General features: G+C 37.9%; 2 protein-coding genes across 4 annotated transcripts in view; one reads left to right on the forward strand and one right to left on the reverse strand.

The window, feature by feature from the left end:
* CCDC191 (coiled-coil domain containing 191) overlaps positions 1–22285 on the reverse strand; it is an 87161-nt gene extending 64876 nt beyond the window's left edge. The window contains exons 1-6 of one of the 2 annotated variants that reach the window (XM_023213567.1): positions 22049–22285; positions 19816–19854; positions 16433–16574; positions 10731–10874; positions 4695–4873; positions 3006–3229 (exon numbers count right to left, since the gene is read on the reverse strand). In XM_023213567.1, the coding sequence (XP_023069335.1) occupies positions 3006–3229; positions 4695–4873; positions 10731–10874; positions 16433–16574; positions 19816–19854; positions 22049–22138 (818 nt within the window). In that variant the 5' untranslated portion in view covers positions 22139–22285. The remainder of the gene's footprint in view (positions 1–3005; positions 3230–4694; positions 4874–10730; positions 10875–16432; positions 16575–19815; positions 19855–22048) is intronic. The other variant, XM_023213559.1, reaches the window with a different exon arrangement.
* Positions 22286–22405: 120 nt separating this feature from the next.
* The window catches only part of QTRT2 (queuine tRNA-ribosyltransferase accessory subunit 2), a 31528-nt gene continuing 28661 nt past the window's right edge, over positions 22406–25272 (forward strand). Inside the window, exon 1 of one of the 2 annotated variants that reach the window (XM_023213576.1) lies at positions 22406–22541. The gene's annotated coding sequence lies outside the window, so the exon portion shown is untranslated. The remainder of the gene's footprint in view (positions 22542–25272) is intronic. The other variant, XM_023213585.2, reaches the window with a different exon arrangement.

Below are 25272 nucleotides of genomic sequence, written 5' to 3' on the forward strand. Positions count from 1 at the left end.
TAGTAGAGTAATTTTTTTGGAGCCTTACTTTATTCCTTTATAAAATACAGATTAAATGAAATAAAATTGTTATAAAGTACTTCGAAAAGTAGAAAATCTTATATATACTATAGTATTTTTATTGAGTTGAACACTGAGACATAATTCAATCAAAATTTGAGAGTTAACAACTACTAGATAGTCTCTAATATAGACATAAATTCTCTCCCATATAACGGGAAAAAAAGGATTCTCAAGAAAGGAATGAGATTCTTACTAAAAGGCCTCTTATAAGGTTACTAGAAAGAGGAATAACAAAAGAATCAGGTGTTATTTAATAAGGAGGGAATGGAATCTAGAATAATTTTCAAATAGCTGAAAAGAGAAAAAAATAAACTTAAATAGGAAAAGGCCTTTAGGTAAGTAACCAGAATTATTTTAGTAACTTTGTTGCTCATCTTTCTGAGCATCCTCTTTCTCACCCACCTATCTATTCTTCCTCATCCAGGCCATCCCTCTTTCGCTCACCAATTCAAACAAGCTCATAGCTATGGCCTTCTTATTGTAGTGCATTTAACTGCACAGGTATATGTACGTGTATGAAGTATACACTATTAATGATGTGGTAAACATAGCACCTAGTCAGGAATCAGAATTCATAAGCTCTGGCCACAAACCAGCTAGTCACCTGATCTTTCTTGAACTTTTACTTCACAGTTGTGGAAACTCAAATTGAGAAAGATGCCAGGATACCCTATAGATATTCTCTCATTCATTCTCATATATGATACAGAGGGTACACAGTGTTATTTTGTATTATTGGTGATGTTAACCTTCATCACTTCGTTAAGGTGGCTTCTCCAATATAGAGTTATTATTTTTCCCTTTGAAATTAATAAGCATCTTGAAAGAGATACTTTTAAAACGAGGCAATGAAGCAGATTTAAGATAGCTTACAAATAGGTTTAAAAGGCCTATCAACAATAAAAGTTGTATTGACTTTTTCCAAACTATGAATGCTATAACAATGTTATATTACATGGTGATAGGTTATAGTGATTGTTAAAGAAATACTGTTCTAATACCATGAATCTGATTTTTAAAAATAACATTAGAATATATATCTGTTTTAAAAGAAATATCTGCTCATTGTGAAAAACTGGAGAAGTATAAAAGCCATCCATATTTCTCCCTTTCTTTTTTTTTTTTTTTTTTTTTGAGATGGAGTCTCATTCACTCTGTCGCTCAGGCTGGAGTGCAGTGGCATGATCTTGGCTCACTGCAACCTCCGCCTCCTGGGTTCAGGTGATTCTCCTGCCTCAGCCTCCTGAGTAGCTGGGGTTACAGGTGTGTGCCACCATGCCCATAAAAGTCATCCATATTTCTACCCAGAAAAAAGAGTCAGTCCTGTTTCGTTGTACAAGCCATGACTTAGCAATTTCTCCAATATTTATGAAAGTCTGTTACTATAAATAATGTTGTTTAAATTATCTTTCTACACAAATCTTTGTCTGGATTTCTGATAATTTTCTTAGGGCAGTTTTCCTAAGGCTATAATTCCTAGGTCAAGAGATAATGCTATTTTATTGCTCTTGTTTATTGCCAAATTGCTTTCTGAAAAGTTTTAAATCAGTTCATCCACCTAGAAGTAGAACATATTACCTATCTCACTGCAACCATGGATAAGATCTTAACTTTTAAAAGAAATGACTGGTCAGTGAACATTTGTTGAGTGCCTGCCCACTGTGAGCACAGCATCCTACTACCATTAAATGTTACTTGTTTTCACAATTTATTTTAGGTCAACCTAGTTTTTTCAGGACTTAGGTGCAATCTGAAAAGCAAGGCTGGCCCTAGAAAAAACTCACTAAAACATCAGTGATTGCTTTCCGAAAGGAATGGCATCTGGAGGAGGCCTCAGCCTGGCACTTGAAGAAGTAAAGCACATGTTCACTGCTGAGCTGTTTTAAGTTGGGTAGAATAAGAGCAATCAAGAACACAGAGGGGAAAGCTGTGTAGGCTGATGGGGGTGGAAGGGATTATCTACTAGGTCTTTGTGGCCTCTCAGTTTGAGTAGTCAGACACTTCAGTCATGTTGTTCCAAGGCTTTTGCAGTTCCTGCATTGGTGCTGTTTCTCAGAATAAATACATTAGTTATTTCACTTATGAAGCTCATTTTCTGCATGAGGATGGATAATAGTACTACATCCTGTGAGGACTATTTTCATCTTCCTCTTATGTCAGATATTCTTTTTCTTTATCAGTGGTAGTAAGACAGTGGTGACTTTCCATATGATTATCAGAAAGTAAGACAAACAGTTCACAACAGGATAAGACACAATTACTGAACATGTTCAACCTCAAAAATATTATCTAACCAAAGAAATGCAAACTAACCAATATAATGCCCATGAAAAGTGTAAAAATATTGAAAATGATGATACTCCCCAGTGCTGGGAAGAGTGTGATAAACTGGCCTGCTGCTGCTGATACAGCAAACAAGTACAACCCATTTTGAAAGCAATTTGGCAATGTTTCAAGAGTCAGAAAAAGACCTGTGTCATTTAACTCAGAAATTACACTCCTAAGAATTTATTCTAAGGATATAATTCAAAAAAGTGAAAAAAATGTATGCTTAAAGATCTCATTGCAATATTATAATGGTGAAAAATCCAAAATAGCTGAAATGTTTACTAGTATGGGGAGGTGATCATTACATAAATTATGGTATAGGAACTCAATGGAGTAATATATACACCCCAGGACTCCAGGCAATGTGTTAATTACAACAAGCAGAATTACGAATTAAATGTACTTTATGGTTATAATTAAGTATGAAAAGGGACCAAGATCAGGAGGAAACAAGGAAAAATGAAATTAGTTCATTTGTTAAGACAGTGGAATAGTGAGTGATTTCTCTTTTGTGTTTTGTTATTGCAATGTTTGTGCACTTTAAAAACTTCAGAGCACTTCTAAAATGACTGCTTAAACAGAGAAACCCCACAGTGCTTATCACACTGGCTTACATTTTCCATGCTTCTTTCACAGTGCGTCTCCTCTCAATTATCTCCCTCCGCAGCTTCACCATCTCCCTTTGAATCTCCTCTTCCTCTTTCTTGGCCTCCAGAGCCTTCCTTTTCTTCTCTTCTTGCACCAGACACTGAGCCTCCAAGAAGGCCGATTTTTTCAGGGTCTTTTCTATTCTCTGGTACTCTAGTTCTTTCTCACGTCTTAAGCGATTTTCTTTTACCTTAAAGCAAATATAATAAAGATGAAGTGTGGCCTTTCAAGTAGAAAGGGATATGAAAAACCTTACAATACATTTTGAAGTTCAGAATACAACCAGTTTGAAATATTCTGACCCAGAACTCCACTATTTACTGGTAGGATAGGAGGAATTCATCTGTTTACTGGGTAAAGAGCAATATAAAATTTTAGATGAAGTCAGATGAAGATGACTCAAATAATCTGGGAATGATCCACATCACAGAAAAGTAGAGAATCTAATGAGTCAGATCCCAAGTTCTGGATTCTCATTTAGTAATGATTTCTCACTTGTAATGACTGTCCAAGGTGTACATTACTGTTTTTATTATACTTAGGTCATATCTGCATTCTAATTATAATTTAAGAAAGAACAGAACTTTTTTGGAAGCCACATTGTGAATGATAGAACAGTGATTTATTGACTTTAGGAATACCACAACCCTTTATTCATTTCTATTATTATTATGTAAATATAGCAGTGATTCTGGATCATATTTGGAAATCAAAAACATGAAAAAGCACATTCATTTTTTTCAAACCTGTTAATCCTTTAGAGAGCTTGAGTAGCTATGAATTAAGGAAAGGTCCTTTCCTTCCTGCTTCACCTAACTTTACCCTTATCTTACTCTCTAGTTGTGATAAGACTTCTGATAAGACAGACAATGACTATATAGCTTATTGAACCTTCTCTCCTCCCTTTTGTCATAAATCCAAACTAGAATCATACTTCTACCCATTTCTCTAACATCCCCAGTGCTGATTACATATACCTTGATTGAATAATTTAAAGCAGTTATTTTCAAATTTGGCAATCAGAAATTCAGTGTTATACAAAGATGGCACACACATGTACAGATATTAATTCCAGTTCAGTCTTAGTTCTGGCTTCCCTGGCACTCCTTTACAAAGTGTTGAGACACCAGTCTTTTTTGCAATAACCTACTATTCCCTTTGGAGAAAAGAAAGTTCTCACATGCTTTTCTAATTCAAAACAGCTGAACTTGATTCAATTCAGATCTGTCTTCCATTTTAAATTATAATCACAAAATGAGTGAATTTCAGTTGTCTGGAAAAGAATTATCCTGTAACATTCACAAGAATATTAATAATATTAATGTTGCAATTTGAAAACCAAACTCAAACACACACAATCTACATGTTTATAACAGGAAGTACCACATTCAAACTAATAAGGTTTATCTCAATACTCTTGGTCAAAATCAATTATTCTTTTTTTTGGCTATTTCTTAAATAAATTGTTTCCTACCCTCAGTTTATGAGAATTATTTTTCTTCTGAAGTTCTTATATTTTATTTTTATGCTCCCTAACCAAACCACAGATGGCACCCTTTTTCATAATAAAGCCTATGTCTTTATTTAAGCTTATTAAATGTGTTACACAAAGACTGCTTCCTGTTATCCATTTTAATTTTGTTTTTCCCTCCCACCTGCTTATGTCTCATCTCCATGGTAAGACGAGGATCCTTCTGCTGCTTCTTGTCTTGGTTTTCCTTCCTTCCAAGATCTTCCATCATTGCAGAATCTACCACATTTTTATGGAGCAGATGGTCTATAAATTTTTGAACAGTGGTACTTTCCTCTTCTTCCTCCAAATAGCCACATAAATCTGGGGGAAACAGAACAACAAAAAAGGGAAATTTTTAAAAAAATTAATTTTAGTATTATATTCATATTTACATAAAGAATACTAGTATAGTAAAAATACAAAGCTGCGAATGTTCAATAAACAGTAACTGATAATGGCAACTGGTTGAGTATAGCCCTCAGCAATTACCTTCAACTAAGAGTAAAAAAGCTCCACTTACCAGGCATTGCCCTCACCCAAGCCACTAGAGTCCTTCACTGCCAAATCTAAAAGATTACCATCTAAACAACCTTGAGAACTTCAATCTAAACAATCTTGAGAGCTCTACTGCTTTAAAAATGAAAAAGAAAGAAAGAAAGAGAAAAGCTTTATTGTGGTATAACTGACATATAATAAACTGCAAATATTTAAAGTCTATGATAAATTTTGACATATGCTAGTAAAACCATCACCACAGTCAAGATAATGAATATATCCATCAGCCCCAAAAGGGTCCTCATGCTGATTTGTAATCTCTTCCTTTCACTCCTCCCCTTGCCCTCCACTCTGCTCCAAGTAAGCACAGACCTGCTGCCACTATGTAGTTTTCATTATCCAGAATTTTATATAAATTAAATCATACACTTATATACATTGTATTTTTTCTGACCTAGCTTCTTTCACTCAGCACAATTATTTTGAGATTCATTCATGTTGTGTGTTTCAATAGTTTATCACTTTCTATTGCTGAGCAGTATTCCACCATATGAATACACCACAGTTTGTTTATTCACTCATTTGTTGATAGACATTTGCGTTGTTTCCAGGTGTTGGCTATTGCAAATAAAGGTATTCTGAACACCTGTGTACAGTCATCCCTCCCTATCTCTGGGGGATTGGTTCCAGGACCTCCCGAGAATACCTAAATCCAAGGATGTTCAAAAATCCATGATACCAAATGGTGTAGCATTTGCATATAACCTATATCCATCCTGCCTTATACTCTAGATCATCTCTAGATTAGTTATGATACCCAATACAATGTAAATGCTATGTTAATACTTGTTACATGTATTGTTTAGGGAATAATGACAAGAAAAAAGCTGTACATGTACAGTACAGATGGAATTATTTTTTCCTGAATATTTTTGATCCACGGTTGGTTGAGTCCACAAATGCAGAACCCACAGAACACAGGCTTTCTTTTCTGTTGGGAAAATATGTAGGAGTAGAACGATTGGATCATATTATAGCTAAATGCTTACCTTTTCAAGAAACTATCAAACTGTTGTCCAAAGTGGTTACATAACTTTACATTTCCACCAGCATTGTAGAAGTATTCCAATTTCTCCATATCCTTACAAATACTTGGTATGGTCAGTCTTTCAAATTTAAGCTATTTTAACATATGTAGAGGTAACTCATTGCAGTTTTAATTTGCACTTTTCTAATGACTAATGTTACTGAACATCTTCCTTGATTATGCTTTGTAGTTGTTCCAAAGATTATTGATAGTGGGGTACTGAAGTCTCTAACTACAGTCATGTATCAAATAACAACACTTCCATCAACAATGAACTGCGTGTATGAAGGTGGCCTCATAAGATTATAACGGAGCTGAAAAACTCCTATTGCCTAGTGATGCTGTAGCCATCATAATGTCAGAGCACAATGCATTACTCATGTGTTTGTGGTGATGCTGGTATAAACAAAACAACTACACTAACAGTTGTTTAAAAGTGTAGCACATGCACCACATTCTCTTTATCCAGTTTATCACTGATGGGCACTTGGGTTGATTCCATGTCTTTGCTACTGTGAAGAGTGTGTGCTGCAATGAACATACACATGCATGTATCTTTATAATAAAATAATTTATATTCCTTTGCGTATATACCCATTAATGGGATTGCTGGGTCAAATGGTTTCTGCTTCTAGATTTTTGAGGAATACTATGCAGCCATAAAAAGGAGTGAGATCATGTCCTTTGCAGAGATATGGATGAAGCTGGAAGCCATTATCTTCAGCAAACTAATGCAGGCACAGAAAACCAAACACTGCATGTTCTCACTTATAAGTGGGAGCTGAATGATGAGAACACATGGAAACGTTGGGAAGAACAACACACACTGGGGCCTGTCATGGGTGGCAGGGGGAGGAAGGGCATTGGGAAGAAAAGCTAATGGATGCTTGGCTTAATACCTAGGTGATGGGTCGATCTGTGCAGCAAACCACCATGGCACATGTCTATCTTTTTAACAAACCTGCACATCCTGCACATGTACCCTGGACTTAAAATAAAAGTTAAAATAAAGCACCCACAAAAAATCTTGGAATACTACACAAAAAAGTATAGCACATATAATTATATACAATACATAATACTTGATAATGATAATAATAACTATGTTACTGGTTTATGTATATACTAAACTATACTTTTATCATTATCTTAGAGTCTATTCCTACTTATTAGAAAAAAAAAAAAATTAGGCCGGGCACAGTGGCTCAAACCTGTAATCCCACCACTTTGAGAGGCCGACATGGGAGGATTGCTTGAGCCCAGGAGTTCGAGACCAGCCTGAGAAGCAAAGCAAGACCCTGTCTCTATTAAAAGAAGAAAAAAAAAAAAACTAGCTGGGTGTGGTGGCACACACCTGTAGTTTCAGCTACTATGGAGGCTGAGGCTGGAGGATTTCTTGAACCCAGGAGTTCAAGGCTGCAGTGATCTATGATCACCACTGCACAACAAAGGGAGATCCTGTCTCAAAAAAACAAAAAAGGTCAACTGTAAAATAGCCTCAGGCAGGTCTTTTAGGGGATATCCAAAAGAGGGTAATATTATCACAGGAGATGACAGCTATATGTGTGTTATAGCCCCTGAAGACCTAGTGAGACAAGATGTGGAGAAGATAGTGATATTGATGATCCTGGCCCTGTGTAGGCCTAGGATAATGTGTATGTTTGTGTCTTAGTTTTTTAACAAGAAAAAAAAAATTAAAATTTCAAAAATAGAAAAAAGTACATAGAATTAAAAAAAAATTGTCCAGTTCTCCAATGTGTTTGTTTTAAGCTAAGTGTTACCAAAGAGTCAAAATGTTAGAAAAAATTAAAAATTTATAAAGTAAAAAAGTTATAGTAAGTTAAGGTCAATTTATTATTGAAAAAAGAAAAATATATTTTTATAAATTCAGTGTACCCTGAGTATATAGTGTTTTTAAGTCTACAGCAGCATATTTTAACATCCTAGGGCTTCACATTTACTCACGACTCACTCATTGATTAACCCAGAGCAGCTTCCTGCCCTGCAAGCTCCATTCATGGTATATACCTTGTACAGGTGTAACACTTTTTACCTTTTATATACTGTATATTTACTGTACCTTTTTATGGATGGATATGTTCAGACACCCAAATACTTACCATTGTGCTACCATTGCCTGTAGTATTAAGTAACATGCAGTACAGGTTTGTGGCCTAGGAGCAATAGTCTATCTCACATAGCCTAGGTGTATGGTAGGCTCTACCATCCAGTTTTGTGTAAGTACACTCTATCATGTTCGCACAATGACAAAATCACCTAATGAGGCATTTTTCAGGACTTATCCCCTTCATTAAGCAACACATGATTGTATTATTGTTGAATTATATTTCTCTCTTCAATTCTGTCAATTTTTGCTTCATCTACCTTGGGACTCTTTTGTCAGGTGTATATATATTTATAGTTGTTATGTTTTTGTGATAGACTGACCCTTTTATTGTTAGAAAATGCACTTTTTGTTTCTAGTAATAATTTTTTCTTTAAAAGTCTATTTTTGGGAAAATTAAAAATCAAAGAAAAAAATAAAAATAAAAAATCTTTTTAAATATATATTAACATAGCCACCATAGTTCTCTTTTGGTTACTGTTTGCATGGTATATCTTTTTCCATCCTTTTCCTTTTAACCTATTTGTACTTTAAATTGAACATATGTCTCTTGTAGATAGTATATAGCTAAGTCATGTATTTTTTATCCATTCTGCCAATCTCTGCATTTGGACTGAAGTGTTTAATTAAATGCATTTATATTTAATGTAATTCCTGACAAAGCTTACACATATCATTTTGGTATTTGTTTTCTACACGTCTTATGTAAATGGCCTTTATCAAGTTGAAGAATTTCTCTTGCATTACTAGTTTGCTGAGAAGGAATGCATGTTGGATTTTGCTAAGTGCTTTTTCTGTGTCTATTGAGATAATATGTTAATTAATATTTTTGGTAAACATCCTTCTTAATGGTTACATAAATATTTGTTCAATATTTCAATTTAAAAAAAACTCTACCAGCATATGATGATTGAGACTTAGCATGATACTAGATGATATCAACCAATCTAAGTAAAGGGACATAATTAGATCTATTAGCACTATATCAAAAGAAGTAATAGTTTCATTAGATTCCATATATTTGCTTCAGAACAAATATGAAGTACTGAAGTACCACACTTTAATAATGACAATAATAAACTAGAAAATATCCAGAAGGCAGCAACGAGGATGATAAGACCTAGAAACGATGTGGTATAAAAAACTTGTTGAGAGTACTGGTGCTATTTAATCTGGAAACATAGAACTATATGAGTGGTCAAATATGGTAACAACTCCTACAAAAAATAAAACGTTCTTGAGAGAGAACATGTTATTTTTGTTGTACCATAGGGTAAAAAGTTACTGAAGACAAAATCCTAATTCTCCTAACTAAGGGAAACTGCTATGAGGATTAGAGCCTCAGACCGGTTGAATGGGCTCCCCGCAAAGTGCAGGCTCTCACTCCTGGGAGGTGTTCAGGCAGAGGATATGTCACTACAAATTAGGGACACTGTAGAATGATCTCTATCTGGGTCGGGGAGGAGGATAGATCAGACTACCTAGTCTTGAAGGATTCTTCTAATTTGACAAGCTGATAGTTTTGTGATCCTCAACCTGGGGATTTTACAGAGTCCTAAACAAGGGGTACGATGTCAGGTGAATTCACCAAGGGTATCTGAGTCACGTATGGGGAGCTGCCCCACCATTACCATGACTACTCCTATGCTCAGGGAAAAAAAATACACAGACCCTTGAGTGTATTAGATAAACACTCAGACATCAGCCATCTAACTTGTCTGACACTGGCTCTGTGCACAATAGTGGCTTTTCCCTCCTCTGGGAAAAAAAAAACAAACAAACTAGAAAAGTAATAACCTCCCTTATAAGTAATAACTAACAGATAAATAAGAAGCATTTTATAAATTTTAAAATGACATAGGAGTACTTACATGTAGTCTGCATCAAAGTAAATAGTCCAGTGATATATGAGGAAGAGGCACTCTGAAACAGCATTAATTGCTATTATAAGCAGAATTATAAATACAGTTGGCCCTCCCTATCTGCAGATGCCACATTCTTGGATTCAACCAACCGCAGTTCAAAAATATTTGAAAACAAAATTAAAAATAACAATACAACAATAAAAAATAATAAACAGTTTAAAATACAGTATAACAACTATTTACATAGAATTTATACTGTATTAGGTATTGTAAGTGGTCTAGAGATGATTTCAAGTATGCGAGAGGATACAGGACTAGAGCATCTGAGGAGTTTGGTATCTGTGGGGGCCAGGGGTCCTGGAACTAATTCCTCGCAGTTAGTTAGGGATAAGTGTAATAGAATATTTTAATTTTTAAAAACACCATGAATTTACTGAAGATATAGCCTAAGAAATTTACATTTAACTATGATAAATTAAAACCAATAATAAAAACTAAAACACAGAAAAGTTAAATAGGTATCATTTGTTATTCAAAACAATTATAAAGACTCCTTAGACGCATTCATTAGATGTTAAAACTTAGAACAATCAGATAAGTTCTTACCATCAAACCTGTCATATTTCAAATGGTCATTGGCTTCTGGCACAAGAGTGACACTTGACACAGTGTTTTTAGCATCACCTTCTTCATCACTTGCTAATTCTTGCTGAAGTTTGGAGTCTAACCAGTCATTGACCAGCTCCTGAGCTACAATAAAACAAAAACACATTTTAAATATTTCAATTACTTCAGAGATTTTCTTTATTCACTGTTTTCATTTCTTCAATAAATATTAACTGAGTACCTATCAAGTACTGTTCTAGACACTGGAATACAGCAGTGAACAAAACTGGAAAAATAAGCCCTAGCATCATAAAACTTACATTCCAACTGAGGAAGAGAGACAACAAGTAAATAAGAGAAAAGGCAGGGACAGGAAGAAATGGAAGATGGGTGTTGTAGTTTAAATTGGGAGGTAACCCATTCACAATTGCTTCAAATAGAATAAAATACTTGAGAATCCAACTTACAAGGGATGTGAAGGAACTCTTCAAGGAGAACTACAAACCACAGCTCAATGAAATAAAAGAGGACACAAACAAATGGAAGAATATCCCATGCTCATGGATAGGAAGAATCTATATCGTGAAAATGGCCATACTGCCCAAGGTAATTTATAGATTCAATGCCATCCCCATTAAGCTACCAATGACTTTCTTCACAGAATTGGAAAAAACTACTTTAAAGTTCATATGGAACCAAAAAAGACCCCACATTGCCAAGACAATCCTAAGCCAAAAGAACAAAGCTGGAGGCATCACACTATCTGACTTCAAACTATATTACAAGGCTACGGTAACCAAAACAGCATGGTACTGGTACCAAAACAGAGATATAGACCAATGGAACAGAACACAGCCCTCAGAAATAATACCACACATCTACAACCATCTGATCTCTGACAAACATGACAAGAACAAGAAATACGGAAAGGATTCCCTATTTAATAAATGGTGCTGGGAAAACTGGCTGGCCATATGTAGAAAGCTGAAACTGGATCCCTTCCTTACACCTTATATGAAAATTAATTCAAGATGGATTAGAGACTTAAATGTTAGACCTAATACCATAAAAACCCTAGAAGAAAACATAGGCAATACCATTCAGGACTTAGGCATGTGCAAGGACTTCCTGTCTAAAACACCAAAAGTAATGGCAACAAAAGCCAAAATTGACAAATGGGATCTAATTAAACTAAAGAGCTTCTGCACAGCAAAAGAAACTACCATCAGAGTGAACAGGCAACCTACAGAATGGGAGAAAATTTTTGCAATCTACTCATCTGACAAAGGGCTAATATCCAGAACCTACAAAGAACTCAAACAAATTTACAAGAAAAAAACAAACAACCCCATCAAAAAGTGAGCAAAGGATATGAACAGACATTTCCAAAAGAAGACATTTATGCAGCCAACAGACACATGAAAAAATGCCCATCATCACTAGCCATCAGAGAAATGTAAATCAAAACCACAATGAGATACCATCTCACACCAGTTAGAATAGTGATCATTAAAAAGTCAGGAAACAACAGGTGCTGGAGATGATGTGGAGAAATAGGAACACTTTTACACTGTTGGTGGGACTGTAAACTAGTTCAACCACTGTGCAAGACAGTGTGGCGATTCCTCAAGGATCTAGAACTAGAAATACCATTTGACCCAGCCATCCCATTACTGGGTACATACCCAAAGGATTATAAATCATGCTGCTATAAAGACACATGCACATGTATGTTTATTGCAGCAATATTCACAATAGCAAAGACTTGGAACCAACCCAAATGTCCATCAATGAGAGACTGGATTAAGAAAATGTGGCACATATATACCATGGAATACTATGCAGCCATAAAAAAGGATAAGTTCATGTCCTTTGTAGGGACATGGACGCAGCTGGAAATCATCATTCTCAGCAAACTATCACAAGAACAGAAAACCAAACACCGCGTGTTCTCACTGATAGGTGGGAATTGAAAAATGAGAACACTTGGACACAGGAAGGGGAACATCACACACTGGGGCTTGTCATGGGGTGTGGGGAACGGGGAGGGATAGCATTAGGAGATATACCTAATGTAAATGACAAGTTAATGGGTGCAGCACACCAACATGGCACATGTATACATATGTAACAAACCTGCACATTGTGCACTTGTACCCTAGAGCTTAAAGTATAATAAAAAATTTAAAAAATAATAATAATAATAAATTGGGAGTTAAAAGAAAGCTTTACTGAGAAAAAGATATTTGAGCAAAGAAGGGAAGAATGTGAGAGAAGTGAGGATGTATAAGGTAATATTATTCTCTGCAGAGGGAAAGCAAATGCAGAGATCTTGTGCAGGAGTATCTACAGTGTTGGAAAACCAGCAAGGAGGCCAGTGTGGTCAAAGAGAAGTGAGTGAGGAGGAGACAGTAGGAGATGAGGTTGGAGGGGTAATGTGCAGACCAGCTTTAGGGGAGTGTTTAGGGCAATGATTATCAACCAGGGGCAATCTTGCCCCTCAGTGGACTTAAGCCAATGTCTAGAGCCATTTTGTGTTGTCATAACTGGGGGAAGTAATACTACTGTCTAGTAGGTAGAGGCCAGGGATGCTGCTAAACATCCTGCAATTCACAGGACAGCCCCCACAAAAATTCTCTAGCCCAAAATGTCAATAGTCCTGAGGCTGAAATTCCCTTGCTTAGAGTCTTGACACTATTTTAGCTACTTGGGCTTTTACTCTGCATGCAATGGGAAGCCACAGGAGAGATGTGAGCAGAGAGGTGATGATATATTTTAAGAGAATCACTTTGACTATTAAGTTAAAATAAACTATAGGGGACAAGGACGGAGGCACGGAACACCAATTGGGAAACAAGTACAATAATCCAGAAGAGAGGTAATGGTGGCCTGGACCTGGGAGTGGAGGTATTACCAATGGTCAGATTCTAGAAAAGAATGTTTTGAGGTGGAGTTGACATGACTTGCTGATGGATTGGATATGGGACATGAGAGAAAGAAATCTATGAGGTTTTTGGCTTAAGCAACTGCAAGGATGGTGATGCCAGTTACTGAGATGGGGAAGGCCAAGGATAGCAGTAGGTTTGAGGAGGAAGATCAGGAGTTCAGTCCCAGACATGTTAGGTTTGAGATGTTTAGGAGACATTCAAATAGGGATGTCAAATATGGTATTGGCTACAATACTCTGGATTTCAGGGGAGAGGTCCAAGCTGAAGAAATAAATGTGGAAGTTTTCAGCATGTAGACTATATTTAAAATCATAGAAGTGGATGAAATTACCAAAGGAGGAAGGTAGACAGAGAAGAAGTTTAAGGACTGAGTGCTGAGGAACTCCAGGATTTAGGGGTTGAAGAGATAAGGTGGAACCAGGAAAGCCGACTAGGAAGGAGAGGCCACTGAGGTAGGAGGAAAATCAAAGAGTGTTATATCCTGAAAGCTAACCTCCATTTGAATTTCTTTCTTAATGCTATTGAGACAATCTCCTGAAATTATTTAGGTATGGGGAAAATGCCTGCTTTAGCATAACTTTCATCACTGTTAATACTATCAAACAGCTCTTTTGTTTATTTTCTCATTATCTTCATCATTATTGTGATCAATATTGCATAGTTAGTTCTTAGGGAATGGGGTGTTTATATTAAATGATGCCAAGAGACATTTACTATAGATAAAATAGGAAAAAATAAATCAGAGTAACATAAACGATGTGTTAAAAGCATACTAGCAACTAATGCTACTGGCTTTCAGGGGGAGGTAGAGAAATGGAGAAGATATTTACTGAGCAGCCCTTGTGTACAATAATTCAAACATTTATGTGTATAATAATTTATATGCAAAATAATTCACACCTACTAAATGACATGTATTGGTACATGGGGATTTACTGTGAAGTACCCCCAAAAACAAATAAAACTTCCTTTGGAGGGGTTAAACTGTAGAAATACCTCATGATGGACCATATGAGAAGTATACAAACTACCTTAAAGCACAGATTTTCAAAGTATGTTCCTCAGAACACTACTTTTTGTAGAATATTAACATAGTTGATGAGATGAGAAAAAATGGTATCAACCTTTGAAAACCATGTTCTATCCACTGCTGTTCTGTCCATACACCAAACCATGTTCCTAATGTGAATCACTAGTTTTTCAGGATAATATACAGATTTCAGGATAAAAAGAGGTTCGTGGTCTAGGCAGCATGGGAAACGAGGCAAGTAAACATTTCTTTCTAACTGCACGACTTCTCAGAACCCTTAACAGGTTAAAGTATATTGTGTGTCTCTATTGGCAGGGTGGGAGGTGAGGTGAGCAAGATCAGCCAAGCCAATTTCAGAAACAATCTCCTTTCTCTAGCTCCAGTACTATCAACCACTCTAAACCACTCACCGTTACTGCTCACCCAGACTGCTGCCAGCAGCCTCCCACTGGTTGCCCTTTTCTCTTTTTCTCCCCTATAATCCATTCTTCCTATATTTAATTAATTAATTAATTAATTAATTTGAGATGGAGTCTTGCTCTGTCACCCAGGTTAGAGTGCATAGCAAGATCTCAGGTCACTGCAACCTCTGCCTGCCAGATTCAAGTGATTCTCCTGCCTCAGCCTCCCAAGTAGCTGGGATTACAGGCACCCGCCACCACGCCCTGCTACATCCTTCATATATTTTATAAACTGTCATATTACTCCTCTGCCTAAAACTTCAATTCTATCCTGTCATACTCAGAGTAAAATCTAAATTCTTTCCCCAGGCTTGGAAAGCCCTATGTGACATGCCTTCTCCTCACTCCCGCCAGCTTCTCTCTGTGGCGATGCTCCAGCCACACGGGTCTTCCTGCAGCACACCATGCCTGTCTGTACTTCATGCTCCCTTTCCATCTGCCTGGATGCTTCCCCCATCACATTGTTCAGCTGACTCCTTGCTCCTCGCTGACTCAGGTCTGAACTTGAATGACGTTTTACTACTGGATCACTGTAAAATTTTCTTTATTCCCACAGGAAATGTATATTTCATGAAAGAAAGGGCTTTGTCTCTCTTGTTCTTAACCAGTACTTCCAGTGCCTAAAATTGTACTTAGCACAGAGTATATACATGTTGAAAAAATGAAGAAATACATGGAATAACTGGAGACATAAGGAATTCAAATGGAAGTTGTCTTGTAGGACATCACACTCTTGACTTTCCATCTACCATAGTGGCCTCCCTCTCTCAGTCTCCTTTGTTGGTCCTTCTTGATTCCTTCCATCCCTAAATGGTAGAGTTCCTCAGGGCATCAGTAACGAAAATACCAAATTCTGGAAGAGTAAATGATTCTGGGACATAGGAAGGTTAGACTGTTTTTAGGGTCTCTTTATCAGGAGTAAAACTGATTTATAGACTGTAGTCAAATTATCTGTATAATATCTGATCAAATTAACTTGCTACCATCTTTGTCACAGGACTAACATCTTACAGCATTCGCTAATTAGCTGTTGTATCAAACCACCTCTAGATGTGGTTCTAATTTGGGCAACAAAATGAGGCTTAAGTATATCCTTACTTGTAATATTGGAGTTAATTCCAGAGTAAAATAGCTTCAGGGGAGTAGAAAGAAAGGGAAATTAAGAACGAGAGTAAGAAAAACTTCCGTTCTCTACTTTGAAATGCATCATGGGGTTATGCTTTAAGAATTGTTAACACTACAGCAGAAAATGCATTCTCTTACCTTCTGCATAGATTTCATCATGATCCTCTATTTGCTCAGATGTTTTCCAATCTGTGATTTGGCCCCAGGGACTTCTGGGTAAATCTGAATTTCTAGTAAAAAATGCATTTGACACTGCAAATTCTGAGGCTTTCTCCACTCTCTTCAATATAACAGAAAAAAAAAAAATCCATTAAGACAACAAATGTGTTCAGTTACAGAATTTCTCTCCTATTCAAGAATCTGATTTTCTACCAACTACTAAGATTCGTTCATCTTTCCATTTGTGGAGAAACTCTTGAGGTTTAAACATCTACCCCCCAAATATTCTGGGGGGTTTCATATATATTAAATTAATTGCAGTATTTTACCAAGTTCTAACAGGTGTTCACAATTTTGATATTTGAACAAAAGGTTATTAAGATTTAGATAACTTTTATTTAGGGCATTAGTGATAGGATCCTGAGACATGGATATTTTACTTTAAATAAAAAATATTATATTTTATTAGTTTTCATGCCCTTAGGACTTGCATATGAATATGAACCAGAGGTGGAGTAACCACACTTCAGCAAATTAGTACTCCTGAAGGAAACCTCCCATCTTGTATTAGGCAATCATATATTAGGTTCAATACAATTGGGATAAAAAGAGTCACTTAACTATAGCCATCTAGAATGTTTTAATTCAACAGCAAGAGTCTAGTAAAAACATGACCAAATTTGCAGGATTGGGGGAAGAAATAGCAGAAGTGGGCAAACTACCTTAGCGTTTTTATTTACCTGCACAGAATAAAAACGCTTATTTTAGGCTGGTGTAGTGGGTCATGCCTATAATCATAGCACTTTGGGAGGCCAAAATGGGAGGATTGCCTAAGCCAAGGAGTTTGAGACCAGCTTGGGGAACATAGAGAGACCCCACCTCTAGTTAAAAAATAAAAAATTAGCCAGGCATGGTTGTGCACACCTATAATCCTAGCTACTTCAGAGGCTGAGGTGGGAGGAATTGCTTAAGCCCAGAGCGTTGGGACTGCAATGAGCTGTGTTCATGCCACTGCACTCCTGCCTGGGTGACAAAGTGAGACTGTGTCTCAAAATAAATAAATTTAATTAAATACATTTTAAAGCTGGGCACGGTGGCTCATGCTGTAATCCCAGCACTTTGTGAGGCCGAGGCGGATGGATCACTTGAGGTCAAGACCAGCTTGGCCAATACAGTGAAACCCTGTCTCTACTAAAACTACAAAAATTAGCCGGGTGTGGTGGCACACACCTGTAATCTCAGCTACCTGGGCAGCTGAGGCATGAGAATCACTTGAACCCGGTAGGCAGAGGTTGCAGTGAGCCGAGATTGTGCCACTGTACTCCAGTTCGAGTGACAGAGCAAGACTCTCGTCTCAAAAGAAAAAAAAAAAAATGTTAAAACTTATTTTATAACTTAACCCCTAACTTCCCCCTCCCAGAAACCTGTGTTCTCCCATGATTGCTGTGTTTCTTCCAACTCAGGTAGTGACAACTACATTCCTCAGGGTGAAAACTTTATAGAGTCCTTAATCCAATCTCTCTCTCTCTTTCTCACCCCACCTATAATTGATCAGGAAATCTGTTGACTATATTTAAAATATATATAGAATCTGACCCCTTCCCATCACGTCCATTGCTACCATCTTGGTCCAAGGCACAACAATTTCCTGACAGGTTTTCTGGAATAGCCTCTCACCACAGCACTGAATGAAAATTGAAACTCCTTTAAAATGAAAGCCACGTCATGTATGTCACAACTCCACTCAAAAGCCTTCAATGGCTCCTGATCTCAATCAGAATTAATGTCAAAGTCCTTACAATGAGCTTTCAGGTCCTGCCACACAGCCCTTTGTGAGCTTTCCAAGCCGCTCGCTACTCTTTCTTTCGCTCATTCTACTTCAGCCACATGGACCTCCCTGCTTGTTCCTCCTCAGATATGCTCAGTGTGTCCCCAGCTTAGGGCCTTTGTACTTGCTTCCCCACTGCCTGAACTGCTGAACTGCTCTCCTACAGATACCCATAGGCCTCCTTCCCTCACCTCCTGAAGCCTTTGCTCAAATGTCACCTTCCCAGTAATGCCTTCTTTGACCACCCTATGTAAAACTGTAAACACTCTCCTCCAGCTCTCCTTCTCCCTGTCCTCTGCTCTGTCTCTATAGTACTTACCATCCTATCGTATATTGGCACTGGGACTCTCAACACTCACATGCAAGCTAATCTTACTAGATATTGCAGAATGGTCTTCCTAAAGGCTAGCATTCATGATGGTAGATCCACTTTAGTCGTCTTCTAAGTTAGGCTTTCTGCAGTATCCAGGAAGCTTGCCCGGACCCCGTTTAAATTAGTGCCTCTCACCACATACTTTCATTACATCTTTAGTTCTCTCACGAGCTTTAGGTAAGTTGTTTATTCTCCACTGGACTGTAAACTCTGGGAGGGCAGGGACTGTACCTGCTCTGATTTAGCTCCAACGCCCAACACAGCGGGCTAGTATTTAGTAGGCACTCAAATACCAGCTGAATAAATAAATGGTTAAAAATTATTACATTTAGCCTAGGATCTATTACATCTATCTAGGATCTGGTGCTCATGATGCCTGTCAATTTAGATGAGTAATGACTCTTCAAAATACTGTCAGAAGGGTCTTTTCCTGGGAAAATGTTGCATGATTTTGATACATGTGGTATGCGATGAATTGAATATGGCAAGCTGCCAAACTGACACTCAGAAGCACACACCTGGAATGATTTACTGGTATTTTCAAATTAAATGGTACTCGGACTCAAAAATACGTATCTCAGGCCTGGAAGAAATGTCAGAGGTTATCTAACACAATCCCCCCTTCACTGAATCCTGAAACACATTGTTCATTCATTAGCCTAACATTAAGTGACCATTTAGAGTCCATTAAAATAACTTCAGTGGTAGAACACACATCTCCATAAGAATGCCCAGTCCACTTTTGGATGGACTAGTCATTAGAAAATTCTTATCTGTGATGCACATGTAGTTTTCACCCATTAGTCCCTATGTTATTGTAACTACAGTGAAGTCTTTCCAACATCTGAGGAAGGCCACTATATCCTCTCCCAAGGCTTCTTTTCCCAACTCCTTTAATCCTCTTCAAGTGATACTCATGGCATTTGAAACGATGTCTACACACCTCTTTTCTTGTCATTCCTACTTAAATGGTTTCATGAGAGGCAAAAGAATTATGAAAAAAAAAAAACTAAAAAGTATAAAATTAAGGCAACTTACATAGTCACATGGGAATAAAAATAGCAGAGTATGTGCAAAGTGGAGGTCTACTCATATTTCTTTTCCATCTGATTATGCTTGACTCTTAATTATCTTTTTATTCTAAATTTGAAATATCCTTACCTTTATCCAGTGTTCCACGTTGTCAGGACCAAAAGCAGGCTGTAGATAACATATATAGGACATTAATACACAGCAATATCTTCATCAACTTTGCCATTTAAATCTATCCTTCTGACTAAAGCATATGGAACAGCGTCCTTTATTACTTCCCCAAAGCATTTCAGTAGGAAGTTCAGCATGATTAGCAATAAAAGACACAGAATAGCAGTATGAGGAGAAAACATGAAGCCTTCCTGGGACATTGTTTTTATTTCTTGTCTAGGCCCACCTTGAGATTGTGATTTAATTGGGATAGGACCCTGTGGCACTGCTATTTTTTTACACCTCCTTAGGGTTAAGAGTCAAGATATAGAAATGCTAAATATAAAGCTACTCGTTAAAAAAAAAAAGGCACTCATTAATTGGCCAGATTATCCAAGTTATCTTTAGCTTAAAGAAGGGTGTGTTCCTCTCCTTACTCCTTTCATAAGTAGCCTGTAGCAAGAGGCTTTCTCATCTTACCTAGATCAGGGATCTTGTTTGGTCCAATAAAAACTGAGGGTTAATCAATCTGACTTCTACTGTTTTACAAAGCAGAAAATACAAATTTCCACCCAGATCAGTCAGGTATTAATCTGAAATTGGAAGTAAAACCATCAGGACATTTCCTTTCTTCACTCTCTGTAACACTCAGAAGCTTGCAGAATTCCCTCTAATAGTCACTTAACGAATAGAGTTATCTTCTTTACTAAAAATTCAGGTGTGTTTTTAAAATAAAGGGATATCCTGATGATTTGTCACTGGAGCACTAAATCTCTTTTGGTTTGGTGTTCCCAGTTCATGAATTGCTTCTCACTCAAATATGCTCACTAAAATAATAATAATATTAATAATAATAAAATAAGGGGATATCTAAACTAGCATGTTGACACATGGAGGTGGGAAAAATATAATACTCTCTTTCACTTACCTAACACTTTGCCTTCAGACCATCTTACTGATAACTAACACAGCTGTACTGCTTAATAATTTTGTCACTGCAACAAAGAAAGAACTTATCCAATTAAAACACAACTGAACTTGAAAGAGCCCTGTTTTCCCCTTTTTCTCTCTAGGCAGTAATAATGAGCACTAGCAGGAAAAATCCTTCCTTCTGGAGTCCTAAGAAATTATTCTAAATTTTTACCTTTCATCATCAAGTCCATATCCATAACCTATTTTGGATTCAATACATCATGCAACTGATGTATCGAAATAGCAGCAGCCTCAGTTTCCAAGTCTCCCTAATGCTCCAGCCTGTGCCCTCTAGTATCTAGGGTAACATATTTACCATGTGGAATACATCCAATGCATTTAGTTGGTAAATTTAGAATAAATTGCAAGAACAATTGCCTGGGGCCCTCACAAAGGCCACATACATCTACAGAATATTATTTAGGAAAGTGTAACTTAAGGGTGAAAACAGCGGCTGAAACTGCTCTGTAGCTGAAAGCTGAGAAGCTTCTCCATTTTAGTACTCTCATTTAGATTTTAAGCATCTTTTTAGGGACTGTTAAAAAGGTAGTCTGTGGAAAGCACACACGGTGCAACTGTGACTGCACATGTCACATATGTTTTCAAGTTTAAAATGCGGGTTATCAGTTTTTTATCTTCAGGTGCTAATGCATCCAAATGGGTGACAGATACGGAGAGAATCTATTTTTTGAATGTTGATTGAATTTAGAAATTCCTGTGCGAATCAAGTATTAATGTATTCAATATCCATTTGCACTCCTGAGTTTATTTAGATACTTTACGTAAAAGTGGAGGGGCAGGAATACAGGTAGGGTATTTAATGTGAAGCTCTCCCCCGTTAATAAAGATCAATTCCCCCAAGATTTGCAAAAAAAAAAAAAAAAAAGAGAGAGAGAGAGAGAAAAAGAAAGAAATGTGCGAGAAGTTTCCTAAAATTTAAGGGGGAACGGAGTTTGCAAACTCCTTTACACTCCGAAGGGCATTAGCAGACACCTCCGGTTTTAGAAAAGCGTTAGAAACAGTTCTTCCACGATGCTGGCCCACCAAAGCCGTAATGTACCCAGACCCCAGAGATCCTAGAGCACATCACTCAAGGCAATGCTGGCTTTGGGGCGGTTAAGGCAGGGGCGTGTCAGCTAAGGATAAAGAGGCAGGAAGCACAGAGGGGCCGCGACTGGCTTCCTAACTGCCCCGCCCCTTGGGGAAGTCCCCGCCCTCCAAAGCTCTCGATTAGGATCACCTGGGGACTCGGCTGCCTTGTGAAGCGTTTCCAGCGATTCAACCCCATCCTTTTCTTTGAGGAGAACCTTCCCTGAGGCGCCATTAGCATTTTCCAAGTTCGAGCTCGAACCTCGGCCAAAGCTGCCACAACCGCTCTTCTGCCCGGGCTGCTTCCGGGTCACGCTGGGAATTGTAGTTCCCCCGCCCGCAAGGAAAGCAGGCGTAGTACGCCGTCGAACCACCACTCCCACGAGGCTCTGCGCAGGCCGCTCGCGTTGGCTCAGTTACCATAACAACGGCAGAGGTCCCTCGCTCTTGCCGTCATCAAGGCTCGCTTTAATGTAGGCTATGCTTTTTTCTGGCGCCCAATGATGACGCAGTACTCCCTGATTGGGTCTGCACTGGAGGCAGTGATTTGGGGGCAGAGAATTCTGCAAGCCTAACACGTGGTAGTGAACTGGGAAGAGTTTGAGGGGTCTGAACACTAAAAGAGTCGAATAGTTTGTTGGCAGGTAAGTGCCCTTTTGCCCTGCTGGTGTGGGAGCTGCTAGAGATGGATGAGTCGCGTCGCGCCCAGACGCTTCCTGGTTGTGTTGCAGTAACAGTGATAGTACTCCCGCCATGGCTCCTCTCCTTCCCTTTTCAGGGTCTCCTGGTAGATCTTGGCTTTTGTAAATTCAGATTCTCATAAATCGTGAAAGCCTCGCCGACACCTCTGAGATAAAAGGGCCCCTTTCGATTAGCCTCTGCTCAAGGGTAGAGTTCTCAGTTGGAAATTTTTATTCCGAACTGCCCATGGGAGGGTGGGACCATCTTCAATCTCTGAGCTGGGTGCCTAGGGAGGTCTGGGGCCATGGAGATGGCCCATGGAGCAAAGATAAATTCTGACTTATTGGCTGAGCCGAGGTGTTTCCAGAGATAGCCCATTTGGGGTGATAAATGGGCTTATAAAGCAGAGTAAAGATTTAGAACAGGAGTTTTGGATTCAGCTACTTTGTGGCTATGTGACCTTAGGCAACTTGTTTAATAACGCAGAGACCCTGTTTTCTCATGCAAAATGGGGACGATAATACCTGAATCACTGGAGTGTTGGAATGATTAAAAATAAATGTATGTAAAGCATTCTGCCCGGAAATGTAAACTAAAGTTGACGTGAAATTGGTGAGAATGAGGTTGGGGAAGCTATGTCCTCGGACTGTTGCAGCGATCCTAGGACCAGCTCTGTAATTGGTCTATCTGAAAGGCGGTTGAATAAATTGTGTTCATACAAACTATGCGGTATCACGAAGTAGTTTTTTTCAAAAGGGTAAGTTAGCTTTATGTTTCTTCTTCAGGAAAGACTTCTAATGTTTATTCTTGAGAGAAAAGCAAATTGCAGAGAAGTGCATATATTATAGTATGTATCCATTTTTGTAAAAGCAAACCCTGACCAAAACACTCCCTTCCATATGCAAGTATGTTTAAATGTTTGAGAATGGAGAAAGATTGCAGAGACTGGGAGGGTGGATTAGAGGCGGAAGGGAGAAAGGGAAAAGAACAAGAACGCTATAGCAAAATGGTAACTGATTATAATGTCCTTGTGGACCAGATGGAACTTGTCATAAGCTCCCAGCCTATTAGAGTATAGCGTTGAAAACTAGACTTCAATAATTTAAGTCCTTGCTCTGCCACTTACCAGCTGGTGATTTTATCAGCCTCAGTTTACCATCCATAAAATGCAGATAATAATAGCATCTATATTATGCATTTGATATGAGGATTAATGGAGTGAATATATAAAGAACAGTGCTTGATACATAGTAAATACCCAATAAATGTTAATTGCTGTTATTATGTCTTTCTATATGTGAAATTAATTTAACTTTTATTGTGATTACTGACATTTGGAATTCTACCATCTTATTTTGTGTTTTCTATTTCTTTTTTTAGTCTCTTTTCTTTTCTTGCCTTTTATTAGATTAATCAATTTTTCTTTGTTTTCCCGCTTCTCTCTCCAGTGAGTTTGGAAGTTATACATTCTGTCATTAATTGTTTAACTGTTACTTCTGAATTTTTAACACACATACTCAACGAAGTTTAACGTCATCATTATCTCTTTCCCCCACCAAATGGTGTAAGGATTTCCGAATGCCTTGGAAAAGTCTTCAGTTACTGTTTTCTGGAATTATAGCGTTCTTCATTTCTTTCTTTTCTTTTTTTTTTTTTTTTTTTTGAGACCGAGTCTTGCTTTGTTACCCAGACTGGACTGCAGTGGCATGTTCTTGGCTCACTGCAACCTCTGCCTCATGGGTTCAAGTGATTCTCCTGTCTCAGCCTCTGGAGTAGCTGGGATTACAGGCGTGTGCTGCCACACCTGGCAGATTTTTGTGTTTTTAGTAGAGACAGGGTTTCACCACGTTGGCCACGCTAGTCTCGAACTCCTGACCTCAGGTGATCCACCAGCTTCGGACTCCCATAGTGCTGGGATTACAGGCGTAAGCCACTGTGCCCGGCCAGCATTCTTCATTTCTCTGTCGTTTCTGAGTCAGCTCAATGCACCACATTGTTTAAAAGTCCTTCAGACATTTTTCTATGCATATACTATCATTACAGAAAGTGTACATGTGTAGGGGAGAAGGGTAAGAGATGCAGACGTGTACTTATATATACAGCTTTCCTCTCACCTTTTGCCTTAGGAAATTTTGGACATTTCCATGATAGTATGTAGAGAATCCAGCTAGGAAACATTTAAAAATCCCTTCTCTCCTGATAAATGAAGAGTGGAGGTGGTGGGTCACACTGGAAGTGTTAGGACAGGTATAGTGTTGCCAGAAGTGCAGGGAATCTTCGTCAGTCCTTGTCAAGGTAGAGATCCACCGACAGCCTGTCATTTGTCTTTACACTCTTAATGTTTTTTCTTAAGACTTTCCCAGGAATGCCATCTGTGACACCAGAAGTATTAGAACAGACCCACAATGAGGGAAAAGGGAAGGGATCATGGTAAAGGCAAATAAAAACGAGTTAATGTTTTGGAGACTGTTGATCTGTTTCTTGAACTTTCCTTGGGAAAAAGGAAATAATCACTCTCAAAGCATGTTTTTAAAAATGTGTACATGAATATGTATATGTGTGTGTACTATTTTATTACTTCATAGTAACAATTTATTGTATTTGGCCTCTAGAAAAGAAGTGCAATTATAAAAAACATTTACCATAATCTGAACAGTGAATGAAGAAAGGAAGACTTGGTTCTTCCAGCTCTGG

This window comes from Piliocolobus tephrosceles, chromosome 2, assembly GCF_002776525.5.
Source record: "Piliocolobus tephrosceles isolate RC106 chromosome 2, ASM277652v3, whole genome shotgun sequence".
NCBI classification, from domain to species: domain Eukaryota; kingdom Metazoa; phylum Chordata; class Mammalia; order Primates; family Cercopithecidae; genus Piliocolobus; species Piliocolobus tephrosceles.